The sequence below is a fragment of the Orycteropus afer genome, unplaced genomic scaffold (genome assembly GCF_000298275.1).
Source record: "Orycteropus afer afer isolate SDZICR_OR568_19922 unplaced genomic scaffold, OryAfe1.0 scaffold00013, whole genome shotgun sequence".
Classification (NCBI taxonomy): Eukaryota; Metazoa; Chordata; class Mammalia; order Tubulidentata; family Orycteropodidae; genus Orycteropus; species Orycteropus afer.
In genome coordinates, this window is record NW_006921600.1 from 12580954 (window position 1) to 12593738 (window position 12785).

At 38.0% G+C, this 12785-nt stretch overlaps 1 protein-coding gene across 1 annotated transcript in view; it reads left to right on the plus strand.

The window, feature by feature from the left end:
• Positions 1-12785, plus strand: part of LPGAT1 (lysophosphatidylglycerol acyltransferase 1) — a 153072-nt gene that overhangs the window by 132621 nt on the left and 7666 nt on the right. Inside the window, exon 6 of the mRNA XM_007952845.2 lies at positions 9191-9300. Coding sequence (XP_007951036.1) covers positions 9191-9300 — 110 coding nt within the window. The remainder of the gene's footprint in view (positions 1-9190; positions 9301-12785) is intronic.

Here is a 12785-nt window from a genome sequence, read left to right on the forward strand (position 1 = left end):
CTAGTGTATCCCAGTTGAGAAACACTGCTGGCTAACTTCTGCACCTAAATCAGAGTAAATCAGAGTGTTCTGCTTCTGATAACCTCCAGTTTAAAAATCTCTCTTTGAGCCCTAGTAGCCTAATGGCTAAGATACTGGCCTCTTAAATGTGTTTCTGTGAGAGACAGTCTCATAAGTTGTTAGTGGGAATAGAAATTGATGCAGTCTTTAGAAAGACAATTCACAGTATCTTTGAAAATTGCCTTTCATTTAGTAATTTCATTTCTGGAAATTTATCCTGTGTAGATATTTGTATACATATGTATGGGCATTCATACAATGTTAGTCATTACCACATTATTTGTAATAACAAAATATGAGAAACAATGGAATTTAATGTAAACCTAGGGAGCGATGCTGGTGCAATCATGATAGTGCTTGGCTGCTAACCAAAAAGTTGATATTTCAAACCAGAGTCCAGTGGCTCTGCATGAGGAAGAACTAGTGATCTGCTCCCATAAGATTACAGCCCAGAAAACCCTAGGGGGCAGTCCTCTGTCACATGGGGTCACTATGAGTCAAAATCCACTCCAAGGCACCTAACAGCAACAATGGTAACCATGTACTAAGGCATTGCAATGAAGATTAGAAAATATTTTTAACAGAATGATAATGAAAATATCATCTATCAAAACTTAAGAAATGCAACTTAACTTGTGCTCAGAGGAAAATTTATAGCCTTAAAATGCTTATATTAGAAGAGGAAAAAAACTAAAAATCAGTGATCTAAATATTTAGCTCAAGAAGTTAGAAAAAGAAAAGCAAATTAAATCTAAAAATAGTAGAAGGGAAATAATGAAGAAAAAAGCAAAACTCATTGAAATAGAAAACACATTGTAGAAAAAAATAACACTAAGAAATTGGTTTTTTGAAAACACCATAAAATTAATCAACTCCTGGCAAGACTGATTAAAAAAAAAAATGGTGCCCTATGCTACCAACAGAGGAGGTTTGATGGTGCAGTGGTGAAGCATTCGGCTGCTAACCAGGTTGGCAGATTGAACCCACCAGCCACTCCGTGGGAGAAAGATGTAACAGTATGCTTCCACAAAGATTACAGCCTTGGAAGCCCTGTAGGGCGGTTCTACTCACTATAAGTTGGAATTAACTAGATGGCAACACGTTTGAGTTTTTGTTTTTGGTGAACATATTTATATTTAAATGGCCATTTTCATATAGCCAGGTATTTACAAAGACTTCTTAAGAGAAAGAAAGAAAAGAAAGAGGTTAGGAAAACCCCTTCAGAAAACTGACTTTTTTTATTATTATTATTTTAAATCATCTCCCTTTGAAAACCACTTCAAGTGGAAATGTTTGTTTAAGACAAAGGGAGTTTAGCTTTCTAGCTTTTTGCAGCAAGAAACCAAGTTGTAACAGGGTGAGATGTGAGCTTAGCATGTGTGGCAAACACTGAAACATTTTTCCAAAGAAACATGTTTGCCTGTTGGGTAAATTCTGTAGAATTTCATGTATGCCACAGGTGAAGTATAGTCTGTCAAGGCTGCTTTAGGATCTTGTATATCCTATACACCTAACTCAAAACTCATTGATGTCAAGTCAGATCCGACTCATAGTGACCCCTCCTTGAGTTTCCGAGGCAGTATCACTACGGAAGTATATTGCCCAATCTTCCTTCTGAGGAGTGGCTGGTAGGTTTGAACTACCAGCCTTCTGGTTAGCAGTCAAGTGCCTTAGGCACTGCACCACCAGAGCTCCCTTTATACCTACTATCTCGTTATTCACCATTTCACATTAACAACAATAGTAAAAAATCTACTATCCGACTATTTTGCTCATTAATGATGTACATCTGACAGTAACAAATGCCAAAGTGCTAGGCAAGAGTAATGTTGGCAACCTACGTGCCCATCAGCAGAAGAGTGGATGACCAAACTATAGTACATACGCACAATGGAACACTATGCAACACTAAAGAATAACGTAGAGTCTGCAAAACACTGCATAACGTGGATGAACCTGGAGGATGTTACGCTGAGTGAAATAAGTCAGTCACAAAAGGACAAATATAGTATTAGTTCATTGTTGTGGAGGGTCAAGGAAGGGTTTATATATGGAGGGAAACTTTCTTTGTTGGTTACCATGGGTAAGAGGGGAGGGGAGGGAACACTGCATAAATAAATAGATACATACATACATACATACATACACCCCATTGAACCATGTCACTTTAGTTTTGTGTATTTCAATGAATATAAATTATATTTCAATAAAATTGCATTTTATTGAATGCATTTTCCCCCCACAGGAATATACATTTCTAATTAAAATGAAGGGAGAAGAAATAGGTGACGGTATAATTCTTGCAATATTATCTATAATCTGAGGGCTTCTTATAATTCAAAGGATGGTAGTTACCCTTTGAAGAAACAGAAAGGCAAAACCTGTTTAAATAGCCCAGGACTTCCTCCTCAGTGGAAATTTTACCTACTTGTCTCTTTAGAATCTCAGTCAAGAGTTCTTTTTGTCTTCTTAAAACCTAACAGTAGTTTAGCTTAACTCGTAAAGAAGGTCTACCTTGAATACTATGCTCTTTTAAGAACTATCTATATAGGATGAAATTGACAACAGCAACTGGAAAGATTAGATAGAAACCATAGGGGACAGTGAATTTAAGTAAATGAAGAAGGAAAAACTCAGTAAAGGAGGAGAGAATGATTGTACAACTCGAAGAATATAATCAGTGTCACTAAATGGTGCATGTAGAAACTATTGAATTAGTGTATGTTTTGCTGTGTATATTCTCAACAGCAACAACAATAAAATAAATAATATGAAAAAGAAATAATTCATCATTTTAACACTTGATGGTGGTGGTGGTGGTGGTTTTTGTTAGGTGCTCTCTGTTTACTGACTCATAGTAACCCTGTGAGATGGTAGAACTGCCTCATAGGGTTTTCTAGGCTGGAATCTTTCTGATCAGGTCTTTCTCCTGTGGAGCAGAACTGCTTTGGGTTAGCCAGACAACAACCTGTTCCTACCACCAAGGCTTCTTTTAATACTTGTAGCAACTGTTTATTCTTTTTCTTTTGTATGACTGACTTGAGGCCGGTTTCATTATTGTACCAATGGTATAGGAAGACTGTGTAAAGTATTACACTGTATGAAAACAGTCATGGAATGCCAAAGTGTCATAACAACTCCACATCCAGTCTACTCACTGCATCCTTTACTGAGCTCAAAGAAATTGAAAGTACAACATGGATTGCCATGATCTGGTATTTCACAACTAGCATCACCACTGACATTTGTGTAAGTGCCTACCATAAACCAAGTGCTATTATTGTAAGCAGTTTACATCTATGACATCCTTGTAAGGTGAATAATATTATTACTCCCATTTTATGGATAAGGGAACTAAGTCAGGGAGAGGTTAAACAATTTTCCCAAGGTCACCCAGCTGGCAAGTGGTGGGGCCAGGATTCAACCCCCGCAGGATTCGAGAGCCTGTTCCAATCACCATGCCACACCACCTTCTGGGATTATCTTAATTGTGCCTACAAGCAAAGACCCTTCTAGTGCCGCTGAACTACACTGTGTGTGGAAAGGAATCTCAGCCAAAGAGGTCCACTCCCTTAGAGAACCTGGGATAGAGAGGGCAGAGGAGAAGAGTTTAGTCTGAAAAGAGAGCTTTCAGTTACTTAGGAATATAGATTTCAAAAGAGCTCAGAAATACTAGCCTCTGGGATGATTTTAAGAAGCTCTGCTAGTACAGTGCCTAAGGCATTTGACTGCTAACCAGAGGTTGGCAGTTCTCTGGTGGGAGGAAGATGGGGCAATCTACTTTCATAAAAATTTGCCCCGGAAACCCAATGGGGATTGCTATGAGTCAGAATTGACTCGAAGGCAGTGAGTTTGGTTTCTTGGTTTGGGATTATTTTATGTAATGTGAATGTTTCCAATATTTTTTTCCAATTTATGACATTTTGTAATGTCATCTTTTCATCATTAGCCCGTACAGAGTAGGAGCAATACCACTTAGTTCTAATAGGAGGTGTTATAGTAGCAAACTGAACTTGAAGCTTTTGGACCTTAGAGTCTTCTGTCCCATTAAAATATTTGATAAATCAAAACATTTCTATATTATTGCTTTAGAGCAATATAGTAGATTGTGGGGAGTAGAAAATGAAAAAGAATGAGAAGGTTATTTTCTGTGTAAATAAAATTGTATTTTGATTGCCTATCATTTTTTCCAAATTTCTGAAGCATAAGTTTTAATCAAAACTCTCTGAGTTCTTAAAATTGATTCTTAATAAAATTTTTCATACTGTACTCCCTTCTTTTTTCCTTGCTTCTCTTTCCTGTCCACTAATACTTTAATTTGGGTGTTCATTTACCCCCCAGTCTGATACTTAAATGTTTAAAAAGAGAAAAGAAAAAGAATATGAGAATCATGTGATAATAATGTTCCTTCTAAGTTTTTGTGGTTGTATGCAAATGACTGTGCTACATGAGCAATAAATAAAAGCCTTTGGAGGTCCCTAGAGAAAAAAAGCAGATTGGTGGTTTACCAGGGGCTGGAGGAAGGGAGAATGGAGAGTAACCACTTAATAGGTATGAGGTTTCCTTTTGGGGATGGGGGATCATGAAGATGCTTTGCAGCTAGATAGAGGTGGTGGTTGCACAACATTGTGATTGTACTCAATGCCATTGAATTGTTCACTTTAAAATGATTCATTTTATGTCATGTGGATTTCACCTCAGTTTTTAAAAAAAGTCTCTGAAGGAGTCTTGGGTATAGTCATTCTAGTCATTTCAGAATTTTTCATATTTATTTAACTGGTCTTGACATTGTATTGTACAGATAAATTTACTTAGTGTTTTTATGATGGTATGTAACCATTGTTGTTATGTGCCGTCGAGTCAGCCCTGACTCATAGCGACCCCTCCTTGGGTTTCCGAGGCATAGTGGCTCAGACACTTGCCTGCTAACCAGACGGCTGGCGGTTCAAACCCACCAGCCATCCTCAGAAGGAAGGTTGGGCAATCCTACTTCCCTAGTGATACTGCCTCGGAAACCCAAGGAGGGGTCGCTAATGAGTTGGGGCCGACTGGACAGCACATAACAACAACAACAACAACAACAACAATGTAACCATTATGTTGTTGTTGTTGTTATTTGTCATGGAGTCGCCCCGACTCATAGCGACCCCTCCTTGGGTCTCCGAGGCAGTATCACTACAGAAGTAGGATTGCCCAACCTTCCTTCCAAATGTAACCATTATAGTAATTCCCAAATACTTGCTAAATAAAAGTAGTTGACTTGTGTCTTACCTAAACCTAAAATAGCAAAATAGCCCTCTTTGTAAAATGGCAAGTGGTAAACTCTGGCCAAAGATAGAACATCTGTTCAAACCTTTCAAAAATAAAAGGATACCTTCTACAAAGAAATGGCAACAGAAACTCATGTCTGCTTTCATTCTCTCCCAAAACTCTAGTAAAATAATGCTATGGGAGTTTGTTTTAAGGTGTAAACTCACATGGATGAGGAGAACAATAGGAAAGACAATAGTAATAAAAACTTGGGATGTTGGGAAACAGATGGAATAGTAAATAACGCAACAGAACCGTAAGCCAAGAACCAATTTAATTTATAGCCCCCAAAGAAACAAAACTAACCTCAGTGCCGTGGAGTCAGATCTGACTCACAGCGACCCCTCCTTGGGTTTCTGAGGTGGTGTCACTACGGGTAGATTGCCCAACCTTCTTTCTGAGGGGTGGCTTGTAGGTTTGAACCTCCAGTCTTCTTGTTAGCAGTCAAATGCCTTAGGTACTATGCCACCAGGGCTCCAAAAGACTGGGTAACCAGTACCTGTGGAAATTAGGGTGAAAGGGATGCTAAATTTGGGAAGACTAAAATCTGTTTAAGAAGAAATCAGATCAGAATCTCTAACCTATATACCACAACTGGGTGAGTGTTCTTTCCCTGTTGTTGTTGTGAGTTGCTGAGCTGGGCTCATAGCAACCCCATGTACAACAGAACCGAAACACTGTCCAGTCTTACACCATCCTCACAAGCCTTGCTATACCTGGTTACTCTGAGGAAGGTAGAATAGAAGCTCTCTGAGCTCAGGAACACCAGGCACAGTTGAGGGTGGAGTGAAAACAGCATGATTATGTGGATTAAGCATGTTGATTACTAAGACTTCCAGCCTTCTTATCTCACTCAGCTACTCAAAAGCTAACAATCAGGACTTTGCTCTCCAAGCAGGAAATGAGAGGATCTATCTCTGGGGAAATGGGCCACTTCAGGGGAAAGATCAACTAAATGGCCCAGCTAGATAATACTCGAGAGATCACAGTCAACAAACTCTAGTACATGCTGAGAGCTGCCAATCAGCTGTTAATCCCCACCTCTGTAAGTAAGCACAAACAGCAAAAGATTTCCAGATTACTGGTAATCTAACTGGCCTCTACTGTGAAAGATGGAGATTAAAAGAAACATAAAAAGGTGATTTGGAGGAACAGAGACTGCAGGAAAAAGACAGCTTCAAAAGATCCTCATTATATACCCTTATCTCTACTTTCGTCAGTGCTTAAAAATTTTCATCATAATTTTTAAAACTTCTTTCTCACAGAGGTAAGATAGTGCAACAATAAAACAATAGAATACTGCAAAAAATAAAAAAAAACTCAGAACTATAAAAACCTTGAACCAAACCAAACTCACTGCCGTAGGTCCAGTCGGATCCGACTCGTAGCAACCCCTCCTTGAGCTTCTGAGGCTTTATCGCTACAGAAGTAGATTGATTGCCCAGTCTTCCTTCTGAGGAGTGGCTGATGGGTTTGAACTACCAGCCTTCTGGCTAGCAATCAAAAAATACGATGAGAGAGATAAAAGCTCAGTAAAAAATTTAGAAGTTATGCAAATAATCTCTTTAGAAAAGAAGACAAGAAGATGGAGATGAAAAAAAATTATTTCCAACTCTGAATTCTATCCAAACTATAAACCAAATGTGAAGTCAGGGGGAAAAAAAAAATGTAGATGTCCAAAATTTCAATACCCTTTTTGAAGAGACTGCTGGAGAATATGCTCCATCAAAATGAGAAATAAATAGGGAAAGAGAAACCTCTTGTAGGAAATGTTCTGTTCATTTTAGGAGAGAAGTACAGAGACTCATCAGGATGATAGTGAAGAGACTTCCCACAATGAACTATAGGCAGTAAATCCAGAGTCAGTGTGAAATTTCTTCAGGAAGATGAAACTGAAAAAATGTCTGATACATGTAAATGCCATAGGAGAAGATCTAAGCCAGGGGCCAGCAAACTACAGGTATGGGCCAAATTTGGCCTACTTCCTGTTTTTTGAAGGAGCCCTGGTGGCACAGTGGTTAAGCACTTGACTACTAACTGAAAGGTTGGGTTTGAACCTACCAGCCACTCTGCAGGAGAAAGATGAGGCAGTCTGTTTCAGTAAAGATTTATAGCCTTCGAAACCCTGTGGGGCAATTCTACTCTGCCATATAGCTTGCTCTGAGTTGAAATGGACTTAATGGCAATGGGTGGGCCTGTTTTTACAAATAAAGTTTTATTGGAATACAGCCATACCCATTCATTTGTGTATATATTTTACCTGTGGCTGCTTTCACATTACGGGGCAGAATTGAGTAGTTGTAACAGAGACCATGCAGCTTACAAAGTCTGAAATATTTACTGTCTGACACTAGTCTGTACAATTGATTATAGACAATTGGCAGAGACCTTCAAGTTGACATAAATTAAGTAAATGAAAAAATCAATATAATTACTCAATCCAGGGAGAACAAAAAATGGGCTGGAAAGAAAAAGTAGCCATGATTTACTACTACATGGCTTAGCTGTGAATGTATTTACATGATTATAATAACATAGGGAGCTCTGGTGGTGTAGTGCCTAAGGCATTTGACTGCTAACGAAAAGGCTGGCAGTTTAAACCCACCAGCCACTCCTTGGAAGGAAGGTTGGGCACTCTACTTCCATAGTGATACCGCCTTGGAAACCCAAGTAGGGGTCACTATGAGTCAGATCTGACTCGACAGCAGTGAGTTTGGTTTGGTTTATAATAACATAAATACTGAGTATTGAGGTAATTGAAGTTACAAGCTCTTTGGGAGGATAGGAAAGATGTGCATGTATACTGGTAATGGGAAGAGGAGAAAGCTTACAATATTTTTCTACAAATAAGATGCCCATGTAAATAACACCCCCCACACATAGCATGCTTAGGAAAATAACATACACATTATTTGTGTAAAAGTACGATGATCATCACCTTCCATAATGGGAAGTTAGTAGATAAGGAATACTGTGATAATACCAAGAGAAGAGAAAATTAATTCCTCTGGAGACAGGTAAATAGAGGGGGAAGGGACACAGAACAGCTGTAAAGACAGATCTCTCATAGACTTTAAAAACTATGTACCTTTATATCTTTGATAAAGAAAAATGTTAAAACTCCCCACAGAATTGGAGAGCAAAAGAGAAAAGAAAGTCTTTTTAAAGGTCAGCACATGCATAGTTCTCATGTTTCCCTTTCTCCTCTTACTTCCATTTAGACATCACTAATTGTCACAGTCTTATTTCCTTCTGAGTCAGAGCAAGGTCTCAGAATCTTCAGAATAGTGTTCTAGGCACCATTGCTCATCTCTGATAAAGTGAGTGAAAGGCACCAATTTGGGCAGATTCTATCTGATTCATAGACTTGCCTATCAAAAAGAACAATGCTAAGGTTTATTATTTGGCCTAACATTTGATTGCATCAAATGTGTGCTAAAATAGCTGCATTTTAAAACTTTATCAGTTCTAAATACTGTTCCTATTCAAACCCACAAACAAGGGAAGAACATAGTTATTTCTCAGTAATTATTCTTAGAGAGTAATTTAATATGTTATCACTATATAGCACTAGATCTAACACTTAATAGGTTCTAGTAAGTGTTTAAGTGACTGACTGAATGAATGAACTCTGCTGTGAGATCAACAACAATAAAAAAAGAAAAATGACTCACAAACTGGAAGAAGCCAACCATCACATAAGCAAAAGTGATTCCATACCTTCCTTCAGATTTTCAGTTAACAAAGCTAAGTTGTGGTTCTTAATGATTTTGCCTTCTGAAGTAAAGTTATTTTGCCCTTTTTTTCTGATTCTTAATAGGATCTTTCCAATTAAAGATGTGCCCCTGGAGACTGATGATGGCCTTTCTGATTGGCTCTATCAGCGGTTTATTGAAAAAGAAGACCTCTTATCACATTTTTATAAAACAGGTACACAATATCTATTACATATATTTATGTGTTCCTGAAGTTACTGATAGTTTCAAAGATGTACTTTAGGAGAGATTATCATTCTTTGATTCTTTAAATACCCTAAAGGAATCAAAGTATTTCTGTATTTAAGAATTTTAGCTTAGAATTTTTATTAGGACAAATTTTTGTTAAACTTCTTCATCAGCCAATGGACAAAGATCAATGATGCTTATAATGGTCATATAAATGGATCTAAGTCCAGGAAGTACGCAAGAACACAGTCTATAGTTGACTACAATTATACATATACAATTTTATGGGATGTTTTATGAAATAACAGATAACATTCATGTTTTGGCATTACACTTGATGTTTAAATAGTATTACAGTCATCATTTGAAATCATTTTTAACTGCATTTTTTCATGCTTATTTTTTCTTTACCCATAAGGGTAAAGTTCACTTTTTAAGTCTTCACAGATGCAACTTTATGCTTTCTTCTTGGGAAAAAAGAAAAAGTCTTATTTTCCCTAAGGTTTCTTCTAGAAATTATGACCTATGAAAATTATGATGCAATAAAGAAGACATAACAAAGGAGGAGGAAAGAGGGAAGAAGAAAGGAAGTTAGGAAAGAAGAAAATTTACATTGGCAGAATGTCAGGCACCATGGTAGAGATGTGCTTTCATGATTTGCTGTGTTTGTAGGCCTACTTCCTAGAGCATATAAAAGGAAAATAGATAAAAAGGTGAACAGAATGTTGTCCCAGTCTAAGGATGGCCATGGGGTTTTAGATTAACAGAAAGCTCTATTTTCTCCCTAGATTTTTTTGGTACAGAATTAAAGTTGCTGTTAAATCAGACTGTTGAATGTCTAATGTTGAGCAAAGGCTCCTATGTTAATTACAGGGTTTTTAAATTGCTTTGTTTGGTGAAAATATACACAGCAAAATGTACAACAGGTCAGGAGTTTCTACATGTATAACTCAATGGCCTTAATTACATTCTTCAAACTGTACGACCATGCTTGCCATCTTTTCTGTATTAATTACATTTGTTGTTGTTGTTGTATTCCATTAATGACATTTAATGATTTTGTTTTTGCATTTGGAATTTGTTTCCCTTTGTTCTGAACAAGATTGCTCCTTTCCTGACCTTAACTTTTTGACTCAGGCAGTAGACTAGTGTGTAATTACTATGATAGGAGTTGGACAATGTGTTTGTCATTGGGATTCATAGTAAGACTAATTGAATAAGGTATACACCACTCCTCTGTGAGCCACTCCTCTGTGAGCATTTCTTGGTCCTGCTCTCATTCTCTTTACAGGTAGGACAAGATGGATATGTAAACTAAAAAGACAGGAGGCCATAAGCCTGTGAACAGGGTCTCTTGCCTTTCCCACCTCAATCTTCTGCCTTATGATATTTGGCATTAATTGTCCTGACAATAATGGAAGCTTCTTTTTAAGAATGCTATTTGCATTCTTGGCACAGTGGCTAAGCACTCAACTGCTAACCAAAAAGTTGGCAGTTTGAACCCACTAGCTGCTCCAAGGGAGAAAGATGTAGTCTGCTTCTGTAAAGATTTACAGCCTTGGAAACTATGACGCAGTTCTACTCAGTCCTGTAGGATCGAAGTGAGTCACAGTCGACTCAACTGGATGACAACAGGTTTATTTGCATAATAGATTTGAAACTTGAAAGTGCTTTCTGCACATGGCTCACTCATGAGAAGTAAATCCCCTCATGAATCAGCTTACTCTAGGGGATTAGCAACAAGGACAAAGACTATTTTGAAATACTAAAGAGTGTTATCAAGATGACCTTCAGTAATATCACTTTGAAGTGGTCTAGCTTTCCAGAAAAGAATTTAAAGACATCTGTTTGCTTTGTGTTTCTCTTTTGTATTATTAAAATGTATTTTATAAAATATACTCCCTTTTGGAAAAGTCACTGATTTGCAACCACTTTTTTTTGACAATAACATTAATTTGTAGAGGAATTCATATAAATTATACTATTTTGGAAATTATTTAACTAATATCGACTTAATTCAGTCTGTGTTCTGGCCACTGTGGAAGTCTCTAGGGGTTCAATGGGAAATGAGGCAGCCAGAGATCCTGCTTTCATGCAGCTTATATCCCAGGGAGAGAGAGTAAAGTCTGTAGAAAGAAAGAAATTAAGGAAAAAGAGTTCCTGAAGGTTCTGGTAAGATGGAGGAATAGGCAGAAAGACTGCCCAGATGCTCTTCAACAAAGAAAAGGGGAACCAATTAACACAGATATAGAAGAAGATCCTGGACCCCTGAGCCTTAAAGGGAAGGATATAGAAGTGGAGTAAACTCCAGGTAGCAGAAGAATTGGCATGAAAACACCAAAAAAGAAGACATATGGAGCCAGGGACTGCATGGAGGACTGCTGTGGTGGCTGGGGAATAAAAGGGAAAGCAGTGAAGAGAAAGGCGGGCTGAGCTGTGGACTTTTGCCTGTCTAGAGGGCGCAGCCATTTTGAATGTTTACAAGTAGTTTGACCATTTTGGACATTTAAAGCGACAGCATTCTCCCAGAGACTTAAGAACAAGCTGCACTTGCCAGGAACCCCAAGGACATTCCGGACCCGGATGAATGGAAAAGTGCGACATTCCTCTTGTTACTCTTATACCCCACACTCTCTTGGTGAATGGAGGTATGGCCATCCCTCAGTCCCACCCACTTTCTGGGCCGGCAGGAATTTCAACCCAGTCTATATGCTCAGACGGAGCCTGGGTACCCTGCCCCACCCTGCCTTGATTTTTTTTCTCTGTTTTCTGTTTTTTTGTTTGTCTTTGTCCATTTCAAAACTATTATTATTATTATTATTACTTTTGTCCATTTTACTACTATTCTTTATTCTTACCCTCCCAGGTTCTAGTTTTCAGCATTTTTTCTTATCCCTGTTCCTGGTGAGAATTTTTTTTTCTTTCTCGTGTTTAACCCTGTTCCTTGTTTTTCTTCTTATGTTTTCCTCCCTTTTTGTCTTCATTATTCTCCTTCTCTCCTTTTTTCTCTTATTGCTCACTCCCCAGATATTGCGAGATTTTTTTTTTTCTTTCTTTTCCCCTTTTTTCTTATTTTGGTTACTGTTCCTATGTGATTACATGATGTATTTTTGCCCATTTGCTTTTACTTTTTTGATGGTTATTCAATTGTTATTTTTGTCTAACTGAGTGGAAGACAGCAACAGTCCCCATACAACACAACTACACCCACACCTCCTGCAGCTTCACTTACTGAGAGCCACCACTTCCTTTTCCACCAATGGGCCAATGATGAACAACCACCAAGAAGAACCTGACTGACTCCTGGCTATTCTTCACAAACACATAACAGAAATCTACAACAACGCCACAATGACTCAGAGACAACAGACCATCACAGTCCACACAAAGAAGGAAGATAAAGTGGTAGAAACAAGGGAGCAGAATACAAACCCAGAACACCTCCCTGAGGAAAAAACAGCATTGGAACTC